Below are 25,321 nucleotides of genomic sequence, written 5' to 3' on the forward strand. Positions count from 1 at the left end.
TTCTACGACAACTAGAGTGAGATTCGTCTTTCAGAGAATCCTATGTTTCATGACCGCTCCAAGCATATTGATATCAGTACTAGTTTATCTGGGATATGGTACAACGAGGAGCAATAAGGCTCCAACACATTGGGACTAATGATCAGGTCGCAAATATTCTTACGAAGCCCCTAGGGAAGATCAAATTCTGGGCCTTCCATGACCGACTTGGAGTTGTGGAGGGACCCTCTTATGAGGGTCCTGTATGAGATGGATGTTGAGCTTGGGAGCTCCGGGGGGCTTGGGGTACTTCTTGGAGTGATGAGCTACCGTAGGGTGAGTGGTTCACCTTCCCCTAGTGGTGCACGATGTACAGGATGAGTGGTTCACCTTCCCTTATGATACCCCATGGTGGCATATGCATAGGATGAGTGGTTCACCTTCTCCTATGGCATATGAGTAGGATGAGTGGTTCACCTTCTCTTACTGGCACATCCTACCCATGTAGTCCGGGACTCATGGGAAGTACCTCTCATCTAGCCAATGAGTATGGAAATGAGGATAGGGACCATAGTACTACCGATGGACGCATCGTGTACTACCGTACTCCCTATGCTAGGATGTTGATATTGATCTAGGATCAATGGAAATTGACTTTGGGTCGGTTAAGAGTGGTATGACCCTCTCAATCATTTCTTCTTTCTCCATGGTTCAACATAGCAAAGCAGAGATAATGATGGTACAGATTGTCAGACAGTTTTGCAGGTGAAGTTCTCCCTAGTTGAGAGGGAGTGTTAAATTTGGCAATTAGGGCCAAACTTCACATTGGACTTGACTCATATGAGGCAGCTCATATTTTTCTTAGATTCCTCTCTCCGAGAGGTGTAGGATTGATCTAAATATTATCCCATTCTGACATGTACAAAAGGAATTATGAATTTATTTTGATTATGGAAAAATTGTCAAGATCAGCTAGCAAACTCATGTAGGCTCAGAAGCCCAACAGTCATGTCTATTCATCCTCAACGTTTTCCTATAAATACCAACAGTCATGTCTATTCATCCTCAACGTTTTCCTATAAATACATGATGCCTCCTCCTCATTTGGACACTTCACTCACACACATCTTCTCTCTCCTTCATTGATTGAGTATGAAAATCAAAAGCTTCTCTCCACACGTGTGAAGGAAAGGAAGGATTTTATGTTCCAGTTGTTGACCAGATTTGACCGAAATTACAGAGGTTGTTTTTGACTGCGTTGACCAAGTGTTGACCTATTTTAGGTGTGGTTTTTGGCGGAGGAATTATGTTTGAGCAGACCGCAATTTTGGGCACAAAATCCAAGGCAATTTGACCTCGTATTTGACTAGCATTGACTGTACTAGGGTTGGCTGCAACGTTGACCTTTGCTGACCAGGTTTGAATAGACTTTTTCAGATTGTTTTGGGTTGATTAGACTTGTTGTTGGAGGCCAAAGTTGATTGGGTTTTGATCGAGCTGAATTGAGGAAGAAATCTACCATGTTGACCAATGTTGACTTTCTGGTTAGGGCTTTATGTTTCTGCTATTTGACTGATTAGATTTTCACTGTAATTGGGCAAGTAAATATTATACATTGTACTCTCTCACTTTGTTGAACTTTTGAAGAATTATAAGAAGAATTAATCAAGGGTTTCCCCACATTGGGGTTTATCCCTGGTTGGTGCCATATCTTGTGTCCTCTTATCTTGGCTAGTCTTCTACTATTATTGTTTATGTTCTATCTGCATTTTACTATCATGTTGATGTGATTGCTAAACTAGATATTGATATTGGGCTAATAAGGAAATTGAAGTAAAATTTCTCTAAACATAGAACATACCATTGTTATCCTAAAATTAACATTTTTTGGATCATTTTCATCTTCTATAATTTATGTTCACAGGTGCGAAAGAGAAGGACTTTCTGAGGCAAAATGAAGGACAAAGTTTAGGATTGTTTTGTGACAAAATTTGAAGAACGAAATACTTTGTTTCTGTGGAAGGGTCAAAGCTTTAGAAGGAGGACTTATAACCTTGAGTATCTGTCGTTCATGGAAGAAGGGTTGGTTAAAGCCTACGAATTTCCAAGTTGTTCTATAAATATCAGATTGTACATTTTGTTGAATTGGACAATTTCTCTAAGAAAATGTTGTCGAGTTTTTACCTAGTTAGGGTTTTCCTAGGGTAAAGTTTTGTGTCTGTTGTGTTTGCTGTCTCTTCATGATCCTATTGTCATAATTGTTTCATTGTTGACATTTTCTATGTGTAATTGTTTAATGATAAATGTGACATACGAAGAATTGATTAAATAATCATTAGAAGTAATTATCAGATTAGAAAGTCTTGAAAAATCAACAATAAGATACCCAACTTTGCCCCAAAACCATGGCCCTTCATTTAGGGCATGCTCCAAATCTATCTCTGTATCGAATTGGACAATGAAGGAACCTTTGGAACATAAATAGATATCACATTTGGATATCCATGTAAAAAAACCCAATGGTGTAAAGCATCAGGGCCATTGAATATGCAGATAACAACCTTGGATTCGAGATAGAAAAACACAGAATTTACCTCTGAAAAATATTTCCATATCTAGTGCTTTTTCCCTTTATTCTACCATGTAAGATCCTTAGTAGTTTAGAATTTGATATGATGGGGATATGAACCTTCATTTTCACTGCATCATTAAAGGAGATGAATCCACTAGGGTTTTGGAGATGAATCCACTAGGGTTTTTGGAACTTGTAGCTTCCTAGTAAAAAGTCGTGACATCTGACATCTGGTTCCTGGTACCTGATACTCCACCACACAACCTGATAATCATGACGATGGTGAAGTTTGTCGTGATACCATATCCGTTGAGCGGAGAGAAATCCCTTAACTGATTCCCCTCATATAATGGCTTTGCAAAATCATAGAGATGCCAGCTCTGCTTAATCTGTTGTTTTAAATCCAACAAAAGGTCAGATCCATTCACCCATAATCGAACGAGTTCCCGCTTAGAGTCCTAATGAAGATTTGAAAACCATTCTCCAGATCCTAATTAAATGGGGCTCTCTTTAGCGAATACATGTGCACCTCTACGAGCTAATAGGCTTATGTTAGTTATTCTGCCACAACCTTGCCTTACGTGCCAGATTATTGCCAAAACTACAGATATGAAAACTCTTGTTGTGTCGGTAATCTGTGATTCCATTTTCTAGTCGGTCCCTGTCGTCAAAGGCAACCATACAGGCGGGCCGGCGTTTTTCTTCGCGAGGCTTGAGCGCTAGACTACAAGGAAACAACCATTTCACCGCACACGCAGTCGGAAGCAGAAGTCATCCTTCATTGTGATGAGAAATGAAATCAACTTCCCCTCATCTTGGATCTCCTCCGATGCCTGTAACAGGCTCCTACACGGCAGCAACGTTCGTCGATTCTCTGCATAAATAAAACCCTAGCTCTCACCATCGCCATTCTTACTCGTCTCACTTACATTTTACTTTATTACCGTTCAAATTATAATTTTATTTAAAATTATAATAATTATGGTTATTTTACTTTATTACCATTCAAATTATAACTTTATTAAAATTATAATTATTAGTATAAATATAAATATATAAAAAAATATGTAATAAGATTTTTAAATATGGTAATTAGATTTTGGTGTAATACTATGGCTTTTTTAAACATAAATTCATATATATTTATAAGATATAAATATATGAAGAATAATTTGAAACCAGTACCATCGTTACATGTTCATATGTTATTTTTTTAACTAGCATAGATCCACCAAGCGTTCAGATGATCAAATATTTTTTCACTCTATGTTAGTTGGCATATCAAGATATTTCATCCTTCTCGAGGCTTAGTAGATCTAGAGTAAAGATGGATCTATGCTAGTTTAATTCCCCCCTTTAAATAGACTACACTCCACGTGAATACCATAGGTCAATACCATGTGCCATATTTATTTTTATTAATATTAATATTAGGGTTAATAATGTTTTTTTTGCATGGTATTGATAATAATTTGGCCTATGGTATTTAGCCCATAGCTTTCATCTAAATAAAATTGTTTTTTTTTAGTGTTTTTAAATATAAAGTGAATTATGGGTTAAAAAAAAAAAGTGTTTTATTTATTTACCATATCTCTGGTTTATTTCTATTTTTATTAGTTTACCATACATCTTTTATAAATATCGAATTTGGCCCATGGTATTAAAATGGTAGTTGACCCATAGACTTCACCTAAATAAAACCTATTTTTTGAGTCTTCGTAAATATAAAGAGGTTTATGGAATAAATATAAAAAGAGCTTTTATTTATTTACCATACTTCTAGTTTATTTATATTTTTATTTATTTACCATACCTTTGGAATAAGTATAAAAAGATACTTTATTTATTTACCATACCTCCAATTTATTTATATTTATATTTATTAACATACCTATTTTTTGAGTGTTCATAAACCTCTTTTTATTTTAAATTTATATTGTATTTATACATAACAATAATTAGATTGATTTCTAAATAAGGCCAACCTTAAATTAAAAATGTTAAATGTTAAAGATTACATGTTAAACATTTACATTTATGTTTATGTGTTTTGACACAATTAATGAATTTAATTAAAATGGAAAAAAGGCATATCTACTTCGAAAATAAATCTCCATATCAAATTTGTGCATATTACTAAAAACATTTTAGAAAGTTTTAAGAAAATTAAATCCCTATTCACCTAATAATTATTGATAATTAAATTAAAATTCTAAAAATCTTATTTCAAAATAATAAATAAATAAAATACTTTTAAACATAATTATCTTGAATATCGATAATTAAATTAAAATTCTAAAAATCTTATTTCAAAATAAAAATACCGGTAGACATAATTATCTTGAATTTCCATAATCACAAATATAATTGTAAATAACTAATTCTAATAAAATCATTAAAGTAATCATTAAACTTTATATCAAATTAATTAAATATAATATATTGGTTAACTCTATTAAATTCCATTATAATCCCGTACAACATGTTTCTATTAAGAAACTCCAAATAAATTAAAAAACACATTTCACTTTACCATGGCCAAATATTTGGAGTGTTGATCGTCATTGCAAACTAGTTGGTCGTCTTGTGAAGCTTGAATCTATGCCACTACCTCCAAAATTCTATAACTCGTAGACCAAACTTACTTTGATGTCTTCTTTGCCTAGCCTCTGCGTATGTATTTGCAGATGCAAAGCCTCCTTGTCTTCCACCACAAAATTTTTACCTATCTATACAAAATCCCAGGAGCATTAACACTGTTCAATTGCTACACATTCTTACATGAAACGAAACCCAAAGAATACTCGTCGGGTAGCTTGTGCTCGCCATTGTGGCCAACGCCCAGTTGGGATAGTCAAGCAAACCCGGCGCGAACATCAAATTTGGTAGCACTAGGGACGACCAGACCATACCACTTGCTATCTTGTCCTCAATGCACCACCAATACTTCTATAGTTTAAATGAACATGGTCACATAAATATGTGTAAATATATAAAAGTTGTCTTAATTTTTTTATACGAAGAAACTGAAGAAACCGAGTTTTTTTTTAGATGTGCATTGTCTTGTTCAGGATTGGATCACGAGACTTAGGAGAACCATTGTTGTTTCCATATAGACAAGTTTTTTGGACACAATTTATTGGTTGAGGGAATATCTCAACCACATATCAATTTAGATTGGAGATAATCTTTCAAATCAAATTAGGTCTAATAACCTCCTAAATACTAATAATATACTCTAGGTAGAAAACCATCTCTACCTAATCATAACCAATAATAAAAACAATCATGAATGTGATCACACTAAGACAAATAGGAGTTACATACTTCAACACACAAGTTGACAAGGTGTTCTCTTAAGACACTCCATGGTGATAGTGCCTATGGGCACAAATCCAACCATGAGCATAGGTTGGTGTGGCTCCAATTGAGTGTCATCCTCGAGTGATTTTGATTGTTTAGACACCCCTGAGTCACAATTGAGTGATTTTGATAACTTAGATGTCCCTGAGTAATAGTTTTTCAAACCTTAGGTTAGTTCTTCCTATTTGTAAACAAATTAACAAACGAAAAAATGATATCATTCGGGCACTGCTCTCTTTATATTAAATTTTATTTTTTTGGAGACTAATTCATTCTTCAAATAACAAATGTTAAAGAATAGAATGCAAATATGAGGAATGCGGTCCTATAAAATCCTTGAAAATGAAGTTTCTATGAAGATTAAGAGACAAAACAATTACGATTTTGTACCCTAAAATCATGGCTAACAATTGTTACCATTATGTCGAAATAAATAACTATTGAATCCACTATTATAGAGTAATAAGCTTACTTCTATTGAAAGTAACCTCAACACACAAAAAGATACAATGCTTTTAGTTTTTAAGGGTAATAAGACTATGTTTTTGGTTTTTAAATTGTTTTATAAACTATGTGAATCCTTAAATAAAGAATGACATAGTATTGACTAGAGTAGCTATATAAATTAAATGGCCGGTAAAAATCTATAAACATCAATCCATAATAGATATCAAAACATTTATCTTATGAGACATCTTACATTGTCAAGATTTTAAAAAATCATAAAAATTAATTAAATTATAACTTTGTTATTATTATTATTATTTTAAAGGAGCAGATAATTTTATATTAATCAATTGGTAAATAGGCCAGTACCTTTACATTAAGATTGTATTCTTCTTCAAAAATCTAAAGTTTTACAAAAACGAACTTATTTTGCCTTACCTACTTCTGCTTATAGTACTAACTATACTAAGCTTATAATTCCTCCAAAAAGCACCATTATATTCTATGTATGTGCAATGCATTAACCAAATCATGGGGTGCTAACCACAGTCATCCTGGTGCAGATCAGAGGGCCTAACTTGCCTATTCTACACACTATTTTCCTGCCACATACTATCCTCTTCCATTGGTTGCATGAATTCTTCTCGTTGAGGGAGAGCCACTTCTAAGTGTTGCTCATGATTCACATCATGCCCTTATCCTATAGTCATCACTCAAGGCGAGTTGTCAAATATCCTAAACACCTCCTTCAATATTCCCAAAGTTGTAGACATTTGGGAATACTCATGGCAATGACAACATATAAAAGGAATCTACTCGTAATCAAGTATTTGTCTATGGATCCAGTCACCGAGGGTTAGGTTGATCTCTGTTGGAAGCCCCTTTTCTAGGTCAACCTCCACACAAATTTTTTCACAAGAAAATTGGGCTCCTTTAGGTTCGACTTTATCAAGGTATTTTTCAACCCCATTCCCAATTTCTCTTAAGCAATCGTCGCTCCAACATGACAAAGGAAAACGAGGAAGCTTCACCCACACCAGGATTGTTGTGGGGATATCCTCATCTGGGATAAAATATAAACTCCACTTATTCAAATGCATCCCCCCAAATCCAAATAATTAAGGCCCATTTCTGAATATTACATCCATGTCCTCTTTAAGTTCAAACAAGAAAGCAAAGAATCTGTTACCCACTGCGAATAGAGCAATATTTCCTTTTATCTTTGATTTCTAAGTTTTATCAATCGAGATCTCCATCGAGCGCGAGGATGGCCTTATCCCTATAAATTTATCAATGAATGTATACTTAGAATATGCAAGTGAAGTTTGACAAGCTCCCAAGGGGAGGTCCACGTTGCAGATCTCATCGTTTTGCTTCACAAATTTGGAATGTGCTTTAGCAGTTCGAGCACACGTTGGTATGGGGGCTACCAATGCTTGGAATGCAGTGGCCTCATTTGCATATTGAGAGGGATGGGGAGGGGGAGGAACCCCCTCCGAGGACACCGTTGCCATGAGGGCCTAGGGCTTTTGTAGCTGGTGAGCAGAGCAGAGCGAAGTCATGGGATAGACTGGTTTTTCTTATTATTATTATTATTATTATTTGACAATTTGTCAAATGGCTTGATTTCATCAGAGATTACATCAGGCTTGACTTGTGGCATGAGAAACTGTGACCTAAGGGCATCTAATTCGTCAAAAACACCCAAGGATCGCACCCAGCCTAGGCCACACCAACTCTTAACTTGATTGGAGTTTTGCCCATGGAATTTTGAACCGGTGACCCTCACATCACAGAGTGACTTAATAGTACACCACATCACCATCTATTCTACACTTTGTGGGCAATTATTATTGTTATTATTAATTATAAAATAATTAATATATGAGTTAAACCTATATACATTTAAAAAAAAAACATGTAACAATATTATTAACTACAAAGATTAAGCTCCACTTTACCATGGAGATTTTTTTTTCAAGGAAAACATGGTAACTTTTTTTTTTCTAAGTAAAGACTATTCTATTAAATAAAAAGGTAAAAAATATTTACATAGAGGTATGGACCTCTGAGGGGGCTACAGCCAGCCCTCTATCAAAAAGTCTGCTGCATACAGCTCTGATATGTCTGATTACAATCCATAAGACCCAGTTTTCAAAATATATTAACCCCAAAATAGATCTATCCTGCGTTTCCCGCCATCCTACAGTTCTGAGGCTATTACAAAAAACTAGAAAAGCAGACTTATAAACTGGAAGATAATAGTGCGCCATAGTGAAAATTCTGGAAGAAAACCACTGTGAACAAGTTCAAAACAAAACCTTCATTCTGAGACTTCGAGCTGAGACGGAAAGCTTATGCCTGAGGTGGCATATCATTATCTGCATCCATGTCGCGGTCTGGAGAACTGACCCATTCGACCCCCATGTTATCCTCGTTATCCCTTTCTGTTCGATCCGGAGGAGACACCATGTGCAATATGTTGCCTGAGGAAGACGCTGGAGCGCAGGGAATGATATCTTCATTAGCAGAGATAGAATGATGGGGCGAATCCTCGCGTTGTTCTTCAGTCTGAAGCGGGTCTGGGGCATTGAGAATGTCACCGGCTTCACTTCCTTGAGAGTTACTGGGATTGTGAGAGAGAGGACTGTCCCTGATGTGTTCATCTGAGCTTGAGGAATCCTCTTCTTCCTCAGAAAAAATAACAGTGAGCAGGGCAGAAATGGAGGGCTTGTGTAATTTGCTTTTGAATTTGAACCGACAGGAGTGAAGGGAACTGTGCAGAGAAGGGCCAGAGTGTTCAGAAGAAGGGGATGACGGAGAGATGGAGGCGAGCGGGACGATACGACGGGGAATAGGTTCTCCTCTGCCCCTATTACCCCCACGACCTCCATAATTGCTGCCTCTTCGGGGAATTCCGCGTTTTCGGGGAGCCATTGCAAGGGGGCGAACCAGACTTTGGGTGCAAAAGGGAAACAGACACCAATTATACCAGTACCCGGAGTAGTGGATGCCCAGGAAAGACTTCACCCAACTATGACTCTGAACTTCTAAATCTTTCCTGAATCCTTCAAATCTTGGCCCAAATTGAAAATATTCAACTGTCCCGAGAGCAGAGACTTGAGCTATTCCAAAAAGAAACCAAAATACCAGATAGCTACCATACCAGATGCAAAGCCTATGAGTCGTGATCCAAGTAATTGAGCTGGCTAGGAGTTTGCGCCTATGGAACCAGGGAGGTTTCCAAGTGCGCCACTCTGCCTCTGGAGCACGCGAAACTATTCGCTCAGGAGCGTATTTGCCTGAGTGCTGCCAAAGGAATGTCGGCTCCCTGAGAAATGCTTTACTGAACCTGCTAACCATCTTGATAAACAAATCCCGCCTGCCGTGAGCCGAGTGAGGCATTAAGGGAATTAAATGTTCTGCCATGCATTCAATCATCGAAGACGCAAGGACGCCAGCTGCCCTCCTCGCTCGCTTGAGCATTAACACTAATCCTACCACCCGCATCCGAGTGAAAACATGGTAACTTTATCTATAGAAATAAAAAAAATTACATTTTGTAAATACACAAAGTATGCATTCATAAAAGATCTTCCTAGATCCGTGTAATGGCCACAAAAAAATAAGTTTCCCAACACAAGACATACATCTTAACAGCATGACCCCAGGGGTATGAAAAAAAACACAAAAATGAGCCGAGAAACAACTCAAAGCATTCTAATATAAAATCAGAAAATATTACAACAAATTGGGCCAAAACCCATGAACAAACAACATATTTGACCGTAAATCCAACCCAAAAGCTCATTGGCAAGTAAGCTTGAAGGTTAGAACCCTAAGCAATGAAAGAGTGAGTAGAGGGAGGTAAACAAGGTAAGACGACGGAAAAAAAATGTAACAAACGAAGCCTAGAATAACTTCATGGCATACATTTGCAGACCCCGACCTAAGGAAACCCACAACATCACATGAAACATGCAGTTACGATGGAAACAGACGAAACTAATAAAGGAAAGAGAGTCGACGATGGAAAACCAAAACGATTGAAGCACAAAGACCACGACGAAATGAACCAACACCCAAGCTCGTAACAAGCAATCAACGAGATCAATTCCAGCAAGGTGAGGCGACAAAAACAATGGAAACCAGGTGCATTTAGCAAGCCCTAACTAGGGAAATAGAGGTGGCTAGGGTTTCCCTAGCCATCCCTCATTTTATCTTCTAGACTATGACTTATTACTATGGAGATTCTTAACTTGTAAATAGGTTTTCTTACAATATCATGGCTTATCAATATTGCAAGCCAAAAAATTATAACACATTTCAAAGTGAAAATGTTTTTTATATTTAGTTTTATAATATTTTTTAAATTAAACTGACCAAAAAAAGAAAGAGAGAGAGAGGCATGACTACCTTTGTGATAAATATCAACCCTCAATCTTAACCACTACTAAATATATCTTATAGATATTATATAAAAATTAAATCGTGGCGCAATGATATAAAGCAAATGGAGCTCATAAACACAGATCAACATCAAAACACTTAACTCATGACACATTTCACGTTTTCATGATTAAAAAAAATCTTAAAAATTAACTAAAACATAACTTTATTTTAAATTATTATTAATTATATAAAGAATTAGTATATGATTTAAACATATATTTATAAACATGTAACGATATTTTAAACCCCACTTTATTATGAAATTCTTAACTTGTAAATAGGCGTTGTTACAATACCATGAGTTACTAATACCACATACTCAAAAAACCATACCTCATTTTTAGTATGGCATGTTTTTAATTAATCAATTTAATTAAAAAGCTATAATTACTTTTGACATAAATGTAATCTCTCTTATTTGTGACTACTATTAAAAATATTCTAAAAAATTCTATGGAGTTTAAATCCTATCACGCACCTAATAATTATTGACAATTAAATTAAAATTCTAAAAATTGTATTCCAAAATTAAAAATATAAATATAAGTAAACAGTAAATATTTACTGTTTTATATAGTAAAATGTATATTACTCATTCTCAGAACAATTTCAAATATATAAATGTTATAGAGGATGATTACTATGCACTATCATATTACACTCAACAATGCATCAATGAATGAACCGTGAGGGATAGATTCTATGTAACAATTAAATATACAATGTAAATCTGTGACATACTCATTGTAATATTTACCTAGAGCCAAGAGATCAAACCTCTTGATATGCAAACATTTGATCAATATCGTCCATAGATCTAAAGTCAAAATGGATATATAACATATATTCTCAATACCATGGGCCATTTTTATTTTTATGAGATTATTTTTATTTTTATATTTTATTTAATTTTAAAAATTATTTTTATTTATTTATTTTATTGAATTAAAACGTTTACATTACATTAACCTTTTTTAATTTAATTTATAGTTTATTCAAAATGTTAAACATTAAATTACAATATCTCTATTACACTGAATTCGAAGTGCCTTTAAATCCAATCTAAATCACCCTATAATCATTCATTCATTTGAATTATAACTTATTATTTTTCTTTCACTAACTTCACAAACGCCATATAATCATTCATTCCTTTGAATTATAACTTATTATTTTTCTTGCACTAACTTCACAAACGCCATATAAGCATTCATTCCTTTGAATTATAACTTATTATTTTTCTTGCACTAACTTCACAAACGTTTGGATGCACCAGTGTTTCAATATGAAATCCAGTGATGCACATCTGCCATGGGAAGTGTAATGGGCTTTCAAATTGTGAACAGTAGCGTTAGTGTCAGACATTTCCTAATAAAAGATGGGCCTATCATGGTTTTGATTAACTGCAAAAAGAAAGAATGGAGTACTGAAGGTGAAAATTGCATGAAAGCAAAGGAGCATAATTGGTATGACCTGATGAGAAAAGTAGAATTGCTTGGTAGGTAGATCATCCAAAGCACCCACAACAAAATAATAATTATAGACTGAAGCGCTACTCTCTATATGCAAATTCCAGCTGGCCGGGACATAACAAGATCAAGAACAAGAGCCCAAGAGAAGGAACGCGTGATCCTGGTAAGTATAATTCTTACCCACCTGATATAAACCTCCGAGAATTCCATTTGAAGGGAACAGTTTTGGTGAACAGCATTCTGATATTCCGTTACTGCGTATTAGAAGAGATAATAGTGTTCACAGGTTGCAGAAATCTTTGGAACTTGGAGATCGAAGGATGGAAGTAGACGGTAATCATATGTTGGTCGATGTACCAAGCAAGGGAGAAAGGTTTGAAATATAAATTTGAGTAAATTTCTATAATGAGTTTGTACTCTGTGAGTGGTTATAACCAGTGTTCTTCCTTCTTTGAATCTGAGATTTATTTGGGTTTTTGTGCTTTCCAGGGAGTAAGTTACAAATGCACAAAGTTAGTGAAATATTTGGGGATGCAACTATTTGAACTTGACATTTCTATTATTTTCCCTGTTCTTATAGAACCGACTTAACCAGCATCTGTTTTCTATTATACATAGCCAGGAATAAAAGAAAAGCATGTGAAATTGGAAAAAAATACCAGGTATAACTTCTAGCAGCTTAAAACCCAGCGTCTATATTATGTTAAACATGGCGAAGAATAAAAGAAAGACTGTTGCAACTTAGCAAAAAACCAGGTATAACTTCTAGCAGCTTAAAACCCAGCGTCTATATTCTATTAAACATGACGAGGAATAAAAGAAAAACAGTTGCAACTTAGCCAAAAACCAGGCTTAACTTCTAGCAGCTTAAAAGATCGAGATACCATGACACATGTGACATCTTTTTAACTGGGCTAACAAATATGACTAGCCAGGCTTAATTACAGAGAAATTTGCACCTTGTTTTTCTAAAATACAATTATTGAGAAACTTTTTAACTGATGCTCCATAATCAGTGAGATATCTTTGTGATTGAAGAAGCCAGGTCCTCTGCACGTTGGTTACATGGCAACAGTCATAGCTGGAAATATTGTCTAAGAAATACTTCTCAAAGGATGGAAAACAGACATGAAGGGAAAGATTGTTTAAGAATATACTTCTCTTATCTTCTTAAAGGATGTGGGATAAAAAAAGCAAAGTCTAAAACTTTTGAATTTTGTAAAATATACGTTTAGATTGATAAGGTGGTGAAATCTAGTTATTGGGATTGAATAGTTTTTATGTTCTAGGAATTTTGACACCTATAAATGGATCAGTTGCTCAGCTTAACCTTAATCTTTCTCAAAAAAATTAGTGAATAGATTCTCTTCCCAGGTTTCCCATACATACAGTTGGTTGGTTGGGATCTGTAGATTCTCTTCCAAGGTTTCTCATACATACAATTGGCTGGGATCTGTTCTTTCTTTTCCAAGGTTCCCATACACACAGTTAGCTGGGATCTGTACATTTCATTTGCCCAGCTTAACCTTTATCCTTCTTTAAAAATAGTTAGTAGATTCTCCTCCAAGGTTTCCCATACATATAGTTGGCCTGGATGTGTACATTTCAGTAGCTCAACTTAACCTTAATCCTTCTCAAAAAGATAGTTAGTAGATGCCCCTCCAAGGTTTCCAATACATACAGTTCACCCAGGTTCATTTCAGTGGCACAGCTTAACCTCAATCCTTCTCAAAGAAATAGTTAGTAGATTCTCCTGAAAGGTTTCCCTTGCATACAGTTGGATCTGTACATTTCAATTGCTCAGTTTAACCTTAATCCTTAAAAGAAATAATCAGTAAATTCTCTTCCAAGGTTTCCCATACATACAGTTGGCCTGGATGTGTACATTTCAGTCCCTCAACTTAACTTTAATCCTTCTCCAGAAAATAGTTAATAAACCCTCGTCCAAGATTGCCCATATATACAGTTCACCCAGGTTCATTTCAGTTGCTCAGCTTAAACTTAATCCTTCTCAAATAAATCATTAGTAGATTCTCCTGAAGGTTTCCAATACATACAGTTGGATATGTACATTTCAGTTGCTCAGTTTAACATTACTCCTTAAAAGAAGTAATCAGTAGATTCTCCTCCAAGGTTTCCCATACATACAGTTGGCCTGGATCTGTACATCTCAGTCCCTCAACCTTACTCCTCAAAAAAACAGTTAGTAGACTCTCCTCCAAGATTTCCCATATATACAGTTCACCCAGGTTCATTTCAATTGTTCATCTTAACCTTAATCCTTCTCATAGAAATCGTTAGTAGATTCTCCTCTAAGGTTTCTTCCCATACATACTGTTTGGATCTGTACATCGCAGTTGCTCAGCTTAACCTTAAGATACCCTAATTTTTTTATAATTCAATTTTTGTTTTGCCTTATAAGACACTGAGATCCAACTGTTGAGATGGAGTATTTCATACACCTGAGGTTCTGACATCAATGAATGGACTCGATGGCATCATGCAGCATAGATTCAACCGATTTTCCAGATAGCATATTCTCCTCTAAGGTTTCCCAGGTTTCCCAAACATACAGTTGGATCTGTACATCTCAGTTGTTCAGCTTAACGTTAACATACCCTAATTTTTACATAATTCAATTTTGCATTATAATAAGTCTCTGAAATCCAACTGTCGAGATGGAGTATTTCATATACCTGTTTTGGCAACTACGAATGGATGGATGACATCAGATTGCATCCATTTAAACCGATTTTCCAGTGTTTTACGCTGGATTTGGCCTGCCAAGAAAAGTGCATTTTCTGTTGCCCAGCATAATCTCTCTCAAAGAAAGAAGAACTGAAAAATAAAATACCCTAACCCAATTCTTTAGCAGTATCAATGTTTCCAATTTTTGTGAATGCCTTCAAACTTTTCTATAAGATTATGTTTCAAGCAGAACGGCTATTTGATTTTCAAGTGGAGCTTTGCACTTTATTGTTCATCATGGCATTGGAGCATTAATGAAAGACACCATTTGGAAATTGATGCTATATGCAGGTTGAAAGGCAAAGTAGCCATAATAACAGGCGGAGCAAGAGGAATCGGGGCAGCCACTGCAAGAATATTTGCAGAGAACGGAGCAAAGGTGATTGTGGCAGACATCTTGGACGATTTGGGAACAAAACTGTGCCAAGAAACCATTCCCTCTGCCATTTACATTCACTGTGATGTCTCCAAAGAAGATGACGTGGCAGCAGCAGTGGACGAGGCACTCAACGCATACGGCCGCCTTGACATAATGTTCAACAATGCAGGCATCCTGGGCCCCACTGGAAGCATCCTGGAGCTGAACATGGACAAGGTTAACGCCGTAATGGGGGTGAACCTGAAAGGGGTCCTCCACGGCATCAAACACGCAGCAAGGGCGATGGTGGCATCCAAGATCAAGGGATCAATTCTCTGCACTTCGAGCTCGGCGGCCCTGATGGGAGGCCTGGCGCCCCATGTTTATACCCTTACCAAGGACGCCATTGTAGGGCTGGTGAAGAGCTCGGCCTGTGAATTGGGCGAGTATGGGATCCGTGTGAACTGCATATCTCCCCATGGCGTCCCATCTGAGATGTTGGTGGCGTCTTACAGGAAGATTATCGGAGATCACATAACTGCAAAGGAGGTGAGTGAGATTGTTGCTTTGGGTGGAAGTCTGTTGCAGGGGAGAAGCGCTACGGTCGATGACAGTGCTCTGGCAGCTCTGTTTCTGGCCAGTGAAGAAGGTGGGTTCATCAGCGGTCATAATTTGGTGGTGGATGGTGGCTTCACTTCTGCTTGCAGGAACATGCGTTTGATATACCACAGACAGTTCGACCACTGTTGATTTCTATATTTAATCATCTCCATAGATTCACTTGTTCTCAAATAATGTAATTACACATGTCCATAAATATAAATATGCAGGATTGAGCTGGTAGCTTGTCATATGCCACTCTGTGGGTTACCGGTCCAAGGTCTCGGAGTCACTTTTGCAAGCGCGGTTGTGTCTGTGAGGGCTTGTGTATGCCCAAAATTTGTGGGAGTAATCTTTAAATTTCTTATTTTATTATTAATAATAATAATAATCTATATTTTAAGGTAACAAGTCAAATTGGTGTATGAGACTTTTTTATTTGTGGGATAAGGGACCTATTTTTGTGTAGCAATTTCACTGCTAACTCTACGAAGGCATACATACTCTACCCTTCTGGTTTTGAACCTGTGAACCTCTTATGAAGAAACACATGCCCTTAATCATTAGGCCCACTCAGAATGTATGGTGTAAATTTCATAATTTAATAAAATAATGTAATATTATAAATTTAATTATTTTTTATCAAAAATAATTTAAAATATATATATCTAATTTTTAAATATCTAATATATTTTAAAAAGACAAATAGAGATTTTCCTGGCCGGCTTAGTAATTAAATTTACTGTCAATCCAAAGTCCCATGGGCCAATTGTAAAATTATATTATTATTAATTAAATAAAATAATATATTATATTATATTATATTTTGATTTGATTCTCTAAATTTTATATTTTACCTAACACATCATAATATAATATGGCAAATACCAATTAAACTATTTTTATAAACTTATTTAATTTCATTTTTATTTTTATTTATAAATTTTAATTTTCACTTATTTTAATCTATCTTAACCCCGGTCTATCGAGTACTATAACACCCTATATTATATGGACACTTAACTTATTTTATTATTTTACTTATTACTTTTACTTACTGTTATGATTTTGTCATCATATGTTCAATAAGAACATTAAAGAACTATGGTTGGCCAAAACAATTTACAAATAATGCATAATAAGAATTAAAGTATTTTTAAGATCATCATATGTTCTATAAGAACATTAAAGAACTATGGCTGAGTTGGCCACAACAATTTACAAATAATGCATAATAAGAATTAAAGTATTTTTAAGATCATCGTATGTTCTATAAGAACATTAAAGAACTATGGCTGAGTTGGCCACAACAATTTACAAATAATGCATAATAAGAATTAAAGTATTTTCAAGAACTGAAAACAATTGTTAACCTCCTGAGACAATTAAGGTGGTTACTCACATGTTTTCTCAAAAGGAGAATTTGAGGAAGGCTTAGGGGTTTGGAGAATTGAACGAAAGGAATAGATTGGTAAAAAAGGAAGAGTGTTGCCATCAGAAACTCCTTGAGTTGGGTGAAATAAACTAGTGGGATATATGGAGAACAATTATGAGGGTATGTGACTTGATGGTGGACACTCAGTCCCGACACTTTAAGATACTCAGACTAAGACATACCTTATAAATATTTTTTGGAAGAGGAAGAGCTCGGGGGAGAGTCTAGACGTCATTGCCAGGGAGGATAGATCTTCCAAAAAAGATCTGAGGTTGTTCAACTGACGAAAAACAGATAAGTGCGATTTAGTTGGTTGAGTTTTACTTCATTCCAGAATACAGTTATGTGGTTAAGAACTACTGAGTTGTTATTATGTAATGTCCCAATGCAAATTTGTGTATGTTAAATAACTTAGGTTATGAATGATGAAATTCCATTCTGTAGGTATGTAGAAAGATATTAAGGAATTGGTACATTACATAATGTGTATAATTATAGTTTATTGCTACGGGATTTATAAACTGATGTAAAGAATAATAAAACTTGCATCATCAATTGTACAAACATTTTTAGAAAATTGAGAAACAATAAGCATTTAGGTTTTAGCATAACTGCAAAATGCATCAGTTTCCCAAGCATGGAATTACTCTAAGTCCATATAGCCTTTACTAAGAGAATACTATGACCAAACGGTCAACAAAAGCTAAGCCATCTGATACCAAAATTACAAGAGCGCACCAAAAGAATCAAGTTCATTGCTCACAGAGCATGCACAAAAAACCCTCTTATTTGAGTTTTATACAAACAATGATCATAAGACAGGACAGAGCCATAGAATAGCCAAAAAGGAAAATAAACCTTGAGTGGAGCCAGGTAAACATTCACCGTCCAATAACAAGATTCATAGACATAAATATATATATGACTCTAGACTGCAATCGTTGTTTAACAACAAAACATTAATAAATATAAGCACTATATGAGTCTTGCTGCATCAATTTCACAGTCACAATATTGAATCATTCTTTAAAACACAGAATGCATAATAATCCGCTAACAGATTCAAGAAATTACTACTTCCACGAACAAACATCAAAGTTAATATAGTTCCAAAGTCTTAAAGAAATGAAATGAAACCCTAGCATGAAACCCTACATCCCTTGTCGCTAGAGAACTGGCAGAGGTTGTGGCCTCCTTAGTGGGATTCACTTAACAATAAACTGTGATTCAAAACTGAACTGCAGGCTTGAGACCATGTAAGAAGATCAACGTGAACAAGCAGAAGAATCTAGTGGGTTCATTGGCAGTGGATTCATAAATGTAAAGAATTCATAGTGAAGGGTCCTCAGATACTTGCAAGAGACGGTTTTTGAGAGTTAAATGATCATTGAACCGAAAATATTCAACATTTGTTTAGACAGGGGAAGAGTGAAAAGAAACCTACCTATAAAAGAAGCCTTGAAAGCAAGAAAACTTTGAGGAACCATGCCAACCAAGAATTTATCAAGGGTAAGTATAGACGAAATTATTTCATCATATCCGAACCTTCTAAGGGATAACACCACCCTTACCTGTGCTAAAACCTCCATCGAAGCAGAGCTTGCGTTGCACTATGGATGCAAGCGTTGCAGAGGGAGGAGTACAATCCTCACTGCAACCGGAATGCTCCCTCAGAAAGAGAAAACGACCAGTGATATTGTCAAACTCATGCTCGATCTGGAAGAAATGAAATGCCAGTTTAGTGAAGGCCAAAAATTGGGTCACATTGGATGGATTAGCCATTCAAACCCTCACCTTAGCAAACCCTCGACTTGTAGAACCTCTCCACAGAAAAACCGTTGTGCAAATTCTGTGAGTTGCCCGACGAAGGAGGTATGTGGTTACCTCTTTCCCCCTAGCCGCAACTCGTCCGTTGGATTGGGATCTCAACCATTGACGGTGGGGGAAACCTCTATCTGTGAAGAAGGGTTTGGAAGGTGTACAGTTGTGTTAAATACAAGTGATGTATGATAGCGAAGCCTCCTGCCCCCCTAATAAAATTAATGACCTCGGGATTTAGAGCATCGGAAACAACAAATTAAACATTACACATTAACCTTACCCTTGCGTGGTTGTAGAGATTATAAATTATCATGAAGTTTCGCATTCGCTAAGTACTATGCTGAGTATGTTAACTGTAGAATCAATGTACTAAACCTTGAGCATTAGATTGCACATAAGTGGAGGACATTCAAAGAACCGAGTATGTTTAAAGGCAATTCATGATTAGACCCTTTCTTAATATATCAATGAACTTATATTACAAATACATAGTGTTATATTCCTTTATGCAGTGTAATATTATATATATAAAAAAATATGTATGGTTTTTATCCTTGTGAATATGGTTCGCTATTACAAGTGGTATTAGAATTGGTTTACGACACTGAGGCTTTTGGGATATATACAAATATAATATACATTTAAAAAAAAAAGACTAAGTAGAACCGGGTGTGAATGATTAAACACAGTGATAAAGACAGAGAGAAAAGAAGGGCATGGATCCACAAGAAGATAATGCAAAGGGGTTCTAGACCACCGAACCAGTCAGGGGCGACATGTGTAGTGGCAAACCCTGATATGTGGATATAGTTGGGAGAAGAATCCCGTCATGCTAATGCGGCCCTACTCAAAATTGTTCAACGCTTATGTGCTAAGGTGACTAACTTGAGGACGAATAATGAGAGATTACGACAAGACGAGAGAATTCTGAAAAGCCTATCGGATCAACAAAATAAACTTGGGCCAAACCCTAGTGCTAGTAATAGAGAGAAAACCATGACTGTCCATCAAGGGGAAGATAATGCTAAGTCAAAGGAAAGATATGAGGATGATGAAGGATGTTCTAATAATGTTTATGATCAGTGAAAATAAAAAAGATAGAAAGATGAATTACAAGGGGAATTTAAAAAGATAAAACCCCCAATTTTTGAAGGTGAATCAGAGGAAGTGATAGAAGCTTGGTTAATAGATATGAATAAATATTTCCAGATTTATGACTATAATGATAAATTAAAGGCACGACTAGCAGTTTATCAACTAAGAAGTAAGGCCACCTTGTGGTGGGAAGAAATAAAAATTGTAAGGAAAATTGATGAAGAACAGGTCACATGGAAATAATTTCATAAGCATTTCAAAGATAAATATTTGACAGAACACTATTATGATGAAAAAGCAAAGGAATTCCATGATTTAAGGCTGGGAGCCTTAACTATGGATGAATATGTGAAACGATTTACCTCTTTACTACGATATGTACCGTATATGCAGGAAGAAAAGAACAAGATTCAACGTTTCATTAGTAGTCTACCTAATTTCATGAAGGAGAAGCTGGAATTTGATTATCAAAAAATGATGGACGACACTTTGCGAAAGGCCTACATCTGTTAGCAACAAATGAAATAGAAAAGTAAGGGTTCGAAAGGAGATTTGAACTGGAGGGGAAGAAATTTTCCCCAAATGGACAGACAAAAATTGCCGGTGGAAGGAATTTACAGCAAAGAACCTTTAGCAAATTTCCAGCAAAGAATCAACCAACAGTCCCAAAATCTACTAAAAGTAGGCAGATTGGGGGTTAATAAGGCTGCTAATGACCAGCAACAAAAACAACCTCTGCAATGTTGGGGGTGTGGAGAATCCCATTATTACAAAAATTGTTTACATAGAGAAAGATCGGAACAACTTTCGAACATGGAAGAAGATTCCATGGTTGGGGAGGTGGTGAGGAGCATGCCCACGATTAATGCTGCACTTGGCGGCCATCAAGCGGAATACCAACCCACTATGATTGAGTGTGAAGGTACAATTGCTAATCAACCTGTCTCTATTTTGTTTGATCTAGTTGTTATCTTAAGCTATGTTAGTCCTAAGATTGTAGAGGGATGCCAACTGCAAAGCAGTAAATTTCAAAAACCCTGGTTAGTCCAATTAGCTATGGAGGCAAAGTGAAGGGTAGTTGCAAAAACATAATGTTGTCCGGTGGATATTTTGGGACAACAGATTTATGTTAATTTAAATATACTCCCATTGGGATCATATGATGTATTAATAGGGATGGATTGGTTGGAAGGACATTGGTCCTTAGTAGATTGTAAGAGAAAATATGTTAGTTACCTTACTAAATCGGGATAGAGGAAGGAAATTCAAGGAATTAAGAAAAATATTAAGTTACCTTCTATTACTACTAACCAGCTGGGAAAATGCGTCAGGAAAGGTTGTCAAATTTATGTTGTACATGTAGAATATACAAATTCCAAGAGCAAGATGACTTCTCTGGAAAATATTGTTGTCATTCAAGACTTTGTTGATGTGTTTCCTGAATCCATACCTGGGTTACCACCCAAGCGGGATATCGATTTTACAATTGAGTTGGTTCTAGGTGTAGCTCCTGTTTCCAGAACTCCTTATCGTATGAGTATACCCGAATTAACAAAACTCAAAATGCAGTTGCAGGAGCTTCTTGATAAAGGATATATCCGCCCCAGTGTGTCTCCCTGGGGAGCTCCCATATTGTTCATATGAAAGAAGAACAAAACTCTAAGATTATGTATTGATTATCGTTAGTTGAATAAACTGGCTATCAAAAATAAATACCCTTTACCTCGAATTGACGATTTATTTGATCAAGTTCAGGGAGCAAGTGTGTTCTCCAAGAGTAACTTAAGGTCCGGGTATCATCAAATAAGGATTAAGGAAGAAGACATTTGTAAAACTGATTTTGAACTCGTTATGGTGATTATGAGTTCATAATGTTACCTTTCCGTCTTACAAATGCCCCGACAAATTTCATGAATCTGATGAATGGTATTTTTCAGCCATACTTAGATAAGTTTGTGCTGATTTTCATTAATGATATATTGATTTACTCTAAGAATCAGGTGGAACATGAAAATCATTTGAGAATTGTATTGCAAACCTTATGGAAGAATCAACTGTACGCTAAGCACAACAAGTGTGATTTTTACAAAAGTCAGATACAATATCTCGATCATGTCATATCAATAGAAGGTACATCGGTAGACTCGAAGAAGATTAAGACCATTATGGAGTGGACCACCCCGAAGAATGTCATTAACATTAGGTCCTTCTTGTGCCTAGCGGGGTAGTATCATCGGTTCATTGAAGGATTTTCAAAAAATTCTTTCCCCGTGACTTTGTTACAGAAGAAGGGAAGGAATTTCACGTAGACAACTGAATTTCAACAAAGCTTTGAGCAACTAAAACACCTACTTACTACTGCACCTATATTAAAGGTGGAATATCTGGAGAAATATTTTTTTGTATGCACAAATGCTTGCAAGGAGGGTGTTGGTGGAGTATTAACACAAGAGGGAAAGGTTATAGCTTATGAATCCCGCAATTTGAAGGAATATGAGCAACGATACTCTGCTTATGATTTTTAATTAATAGTAGTAGTGCACACACAAAAATGTGGCGACACTACTTACTGGGTGTTGAAGCCCCGAAAATCGGGTCGACAACAAGGGGGATACCCGCCCGGTCCGGACCTTGGTTGGCAGATCCTTATCCGTTTGGTATAGCGGGTCCGACTAGGGATAATGGGACCAGTGTCCCAATCTATGAGTGTGTGTGTGTAGAATTTGATGTTGTTGATCTAACAGTTCCTATCTAAGATATTCTAATTCAATATTTACTCTAATTTTATGCTATTGCAATCTAATAAACAACACATCTAAATCTATACTAACCAGAGATGTAATTCTTCTATTATGCGATCTAAAGAGATTTCAAATAACAACTAGTAATAAATATCATTCAGCGATTATAAGAAAGGAAATCAATCAAGATGAACCACTTCGCATAAAAAGTTAGACGAAACATTTGTGAAAAGCATATCGCATAATGAGTTATTCATACATTAGACATAAATAAATAGCTATCACCGTACAAAAGTGCCAAATGATAACTCAAGCATTCATGCAATAATACATAAACAACTAAAAAAAACTGTATATCACTTTAACGTATAAGCAGAAATGGTCAAGAGATAAAAGTACCATTTATGACTAGTCCTACTCATAAGCTTTAACATCCACTAAGAGTACAGAAGTGCAACATCACTAGCAGATATCAAATGCAAACATTAACAAATCTTGATCCATTCATTCACCAAAACCTCCTCTGAGGGTGCAAAAGTGCATGTTCTGAGGACAAGTTTTTGATAAATTTCTGGACCCTTCTCTAAATGCATGAGAAGGGTTTAAATACTACTTCCTAAATCTAATAATAACTTATTTACAAAAATTTAGGATGCGGTTTAAATGACTACCCTTTTCCTAAGCAAAATTTAAAGTGAAAATTAAATCTAGAACTAAACTACTTTTGTATCTGGTCTTTAAAACTGCATGTATTCAGCATTGTTTTAAGGAGAGTCGGCTGGCTGACTTCTGCTTTGAGCTGAGCTGAGAAAACAGAATCGATGAAAGCTGGTACCATCTTTTCGGCCGCATTTATGATAAACTTCACAGTCATCCACTGACTATGCGGCTTTACCAAGTGTGTCCAGTAATATTCCCAATTTAACCTGTTCAGCGCTTGAATTGCTTTTGCCTTTTCTTGCGCTCTCTGTTTCCATTCCACCTCTAGTTGTAGTTTGTTCGGTAAATATCCTGGGGTGGTTTCTGTGATCAAATTTGCCCTGTGCAAATTCTCATTTACACAGTCAATAACACTGCTTGCTGTCGTGGCTGCTGTTTTTGCCGCTTGTTTTGCCTCCCTGATTTGATCGTCCCACTTGTTAAAGAGCAGCTCTTTATGGTTCTCATTTATCCTTGGTGTGCCTGCTCTTTTTCCCTCATCTTCATCCTGCCAATCCAAGTACTTAGTCACCCGTTTATCAATCAAATCATAGTCACTTCGTAAATCGACCACTTGACTAGTGATCTTATCACTAGTTTCACAATAATAACCCCACTGTGAGATCTTTTGGCCCAACACTTCTTGCTGCTGCAGTAATTTCTCATTCAAGGAAATAGATTCTGAAATAAACTCTGTAAGCTTCGGGTCGTCTTTTTGCATCTCTTGTAAATCCTGTAACTGCTTTCCCTTCTCATCCAACCTTTTCTGATATCCTATCTGCATTTGCTGGAAGTCCTCCTGCAACTTTTCAAGCTGTTTTTGTGCTTCATTATTGGTGTTGGCTTGTTGCAATTGTAGTTGCAGTACTTGTATTTGATTTTCCCGTTTTTTCAAAAACTGCTGTACTTCCGATGCTTTATCAATAGTCGCAAAGGCGTATGCTCCTGCGATCTGAGATAGTTTGGTGAGATTTTCAGTAGGATTGCTGGTGGGATCTTTCCACAAGACGTCTAATTGTTCTGCATCTTAAGAGAGTGTATTTTCTAATTTAGTTTTTTTTCTCTATCTTCTTACCACTGCTTTATGTTGGGGACTATAAAATATATCCAGAGGGGGGATTTCTTCTATATTAAGTATAAGCTCAGAAGATGGGGCAACAGGAATATGCTCTGTATCTGAGACATCGCTGACTATTGTTGTGACTACTTCCTGTGCTACCTGTGTATTGCTCACAGGTGTTTTTAGGGCTTGTCCTTCAAGATTGATCAGTTCATTGAAGGTTTCCCATTCCTTATCTAATTCGGTCATGACTGGTGGTGCTTCAATGATGAGAGGAGGAGGATCTCTTTGCGAGGAGGTAATAACCTGTTGTTTTAGAAGTTCCATTGACTGAGTGGTATCCTTAGCTGACTCTTCGCTCCTATCTTGGTCATTTCCGGATCTTTTATAGTGTTCAAGCATTTCTTGTTGAGACTTGGATTTAGATCCGTTAGTTCTTGAACTCCCACTAAGACTAACGCTTGGAGTTGGTTCTCTTG

The 25,321-nt window shown here is 36.1% G+C and overlaps 2 protein-coding genes and 1 pseudogene across 2 annotated transcripts; 2 read left to right on the plus strand and 1 right to left on the minus strand.

Annotated features, from left to right (window-relative positions):
- LOC149228093 (protein disulfide-isomerase-like) overlaps positions 1-3,461 on the minus strand; it is a 65,340-nt pseudogene extending 61,879 nt beyond the window's left edge.
- An 8,958-nt stretch (positions 3,462-12,419) lies between these two features.
- On the plus strand, positions 12,420-16,328 carry LOC149228094 (short-chain dehydrogenase reductase ATA1-like). Its single transcript, XM_089375635.1, has 2 exons — positions 12,420-12,658; positions 15,325-16,328. The coding sequence occupies exons 1-2, from the start codon at positions 12,606-12,608 to the stop codon at positions 16,139-16,141; spliced, it is 870 nt and encodes a 289-aa protein (XP_089231761.1). The 5' UTR covers positions 12,420-12,605; the 3' UTR covers positions 16,142-16,328.
- Positions 16,329-21,155: 4,827 nt separating this feature from the next.
- LOC149228095 (uncharacterized) lies at positions 21,156-21,986 on the plus strand. The gene is made up of 2 exons (XM_089380674.1): positions 21,156-21,264; positions 21,706-21,986. The coding sequence occupies exons 1-2, from the start codon at positions 21,156-21,158 to the stop codon at positions 21,984-21,986; spliced, it is 390 nt and encodes a 129-aa protein (XP_089236800.1).
- The last annotated feature ends 3,335 nt before the right edge of the window (positions 21,987-25,321 follow it).

Source organism: Pinus tabuliformis, chromosome J (genome assembly GCF_031772625.1).
Source record: "Pinus tabuliformis cultivar Carrire ecotype Pingquan chromosome J, CPIR1, whole genome shotgun sequence".
In the NCBI taxonomy this organism is placed as follows: Eukaryota; Viridiplantae; Streptophyta; class Pinopsida; order Pinales; family Pinaceae; genus Pinus; species Pinus tabuliformis.

Excerpts from the sequence above, each read along its gene's own strand:
- LOC149228094 (XM_089375635.1), top strand. The coding sequence starts at position 12,606 with ATGGAAGTAGACGGTAATCATATGTTGGTCGATGTACCAAGCAAGGGA. Across the intron at positions 12,659-15,324 it reads GTACCAAGCAAGGGAGAAAG|GTTGAAAGGCAAAGTAGCCA; the intron begins GTTTGAAATATA and ends TGCTATATGCAG.
- LOC149228095 (XM_089380674.1), top strand. The coding sequence starts at position 21,156 with ATGGAAGAAGATTCCATGGTTGGGGAGGTGGTGAGGAGCATGCCCACG. Across the intron at positions 21,265-21,705 it reads CACTATGATTGAGTGTGAAG|AATATACAAATTCCAAGAGC; the intron begins GTACAATTGCTA and ends TTGTACATGTAG.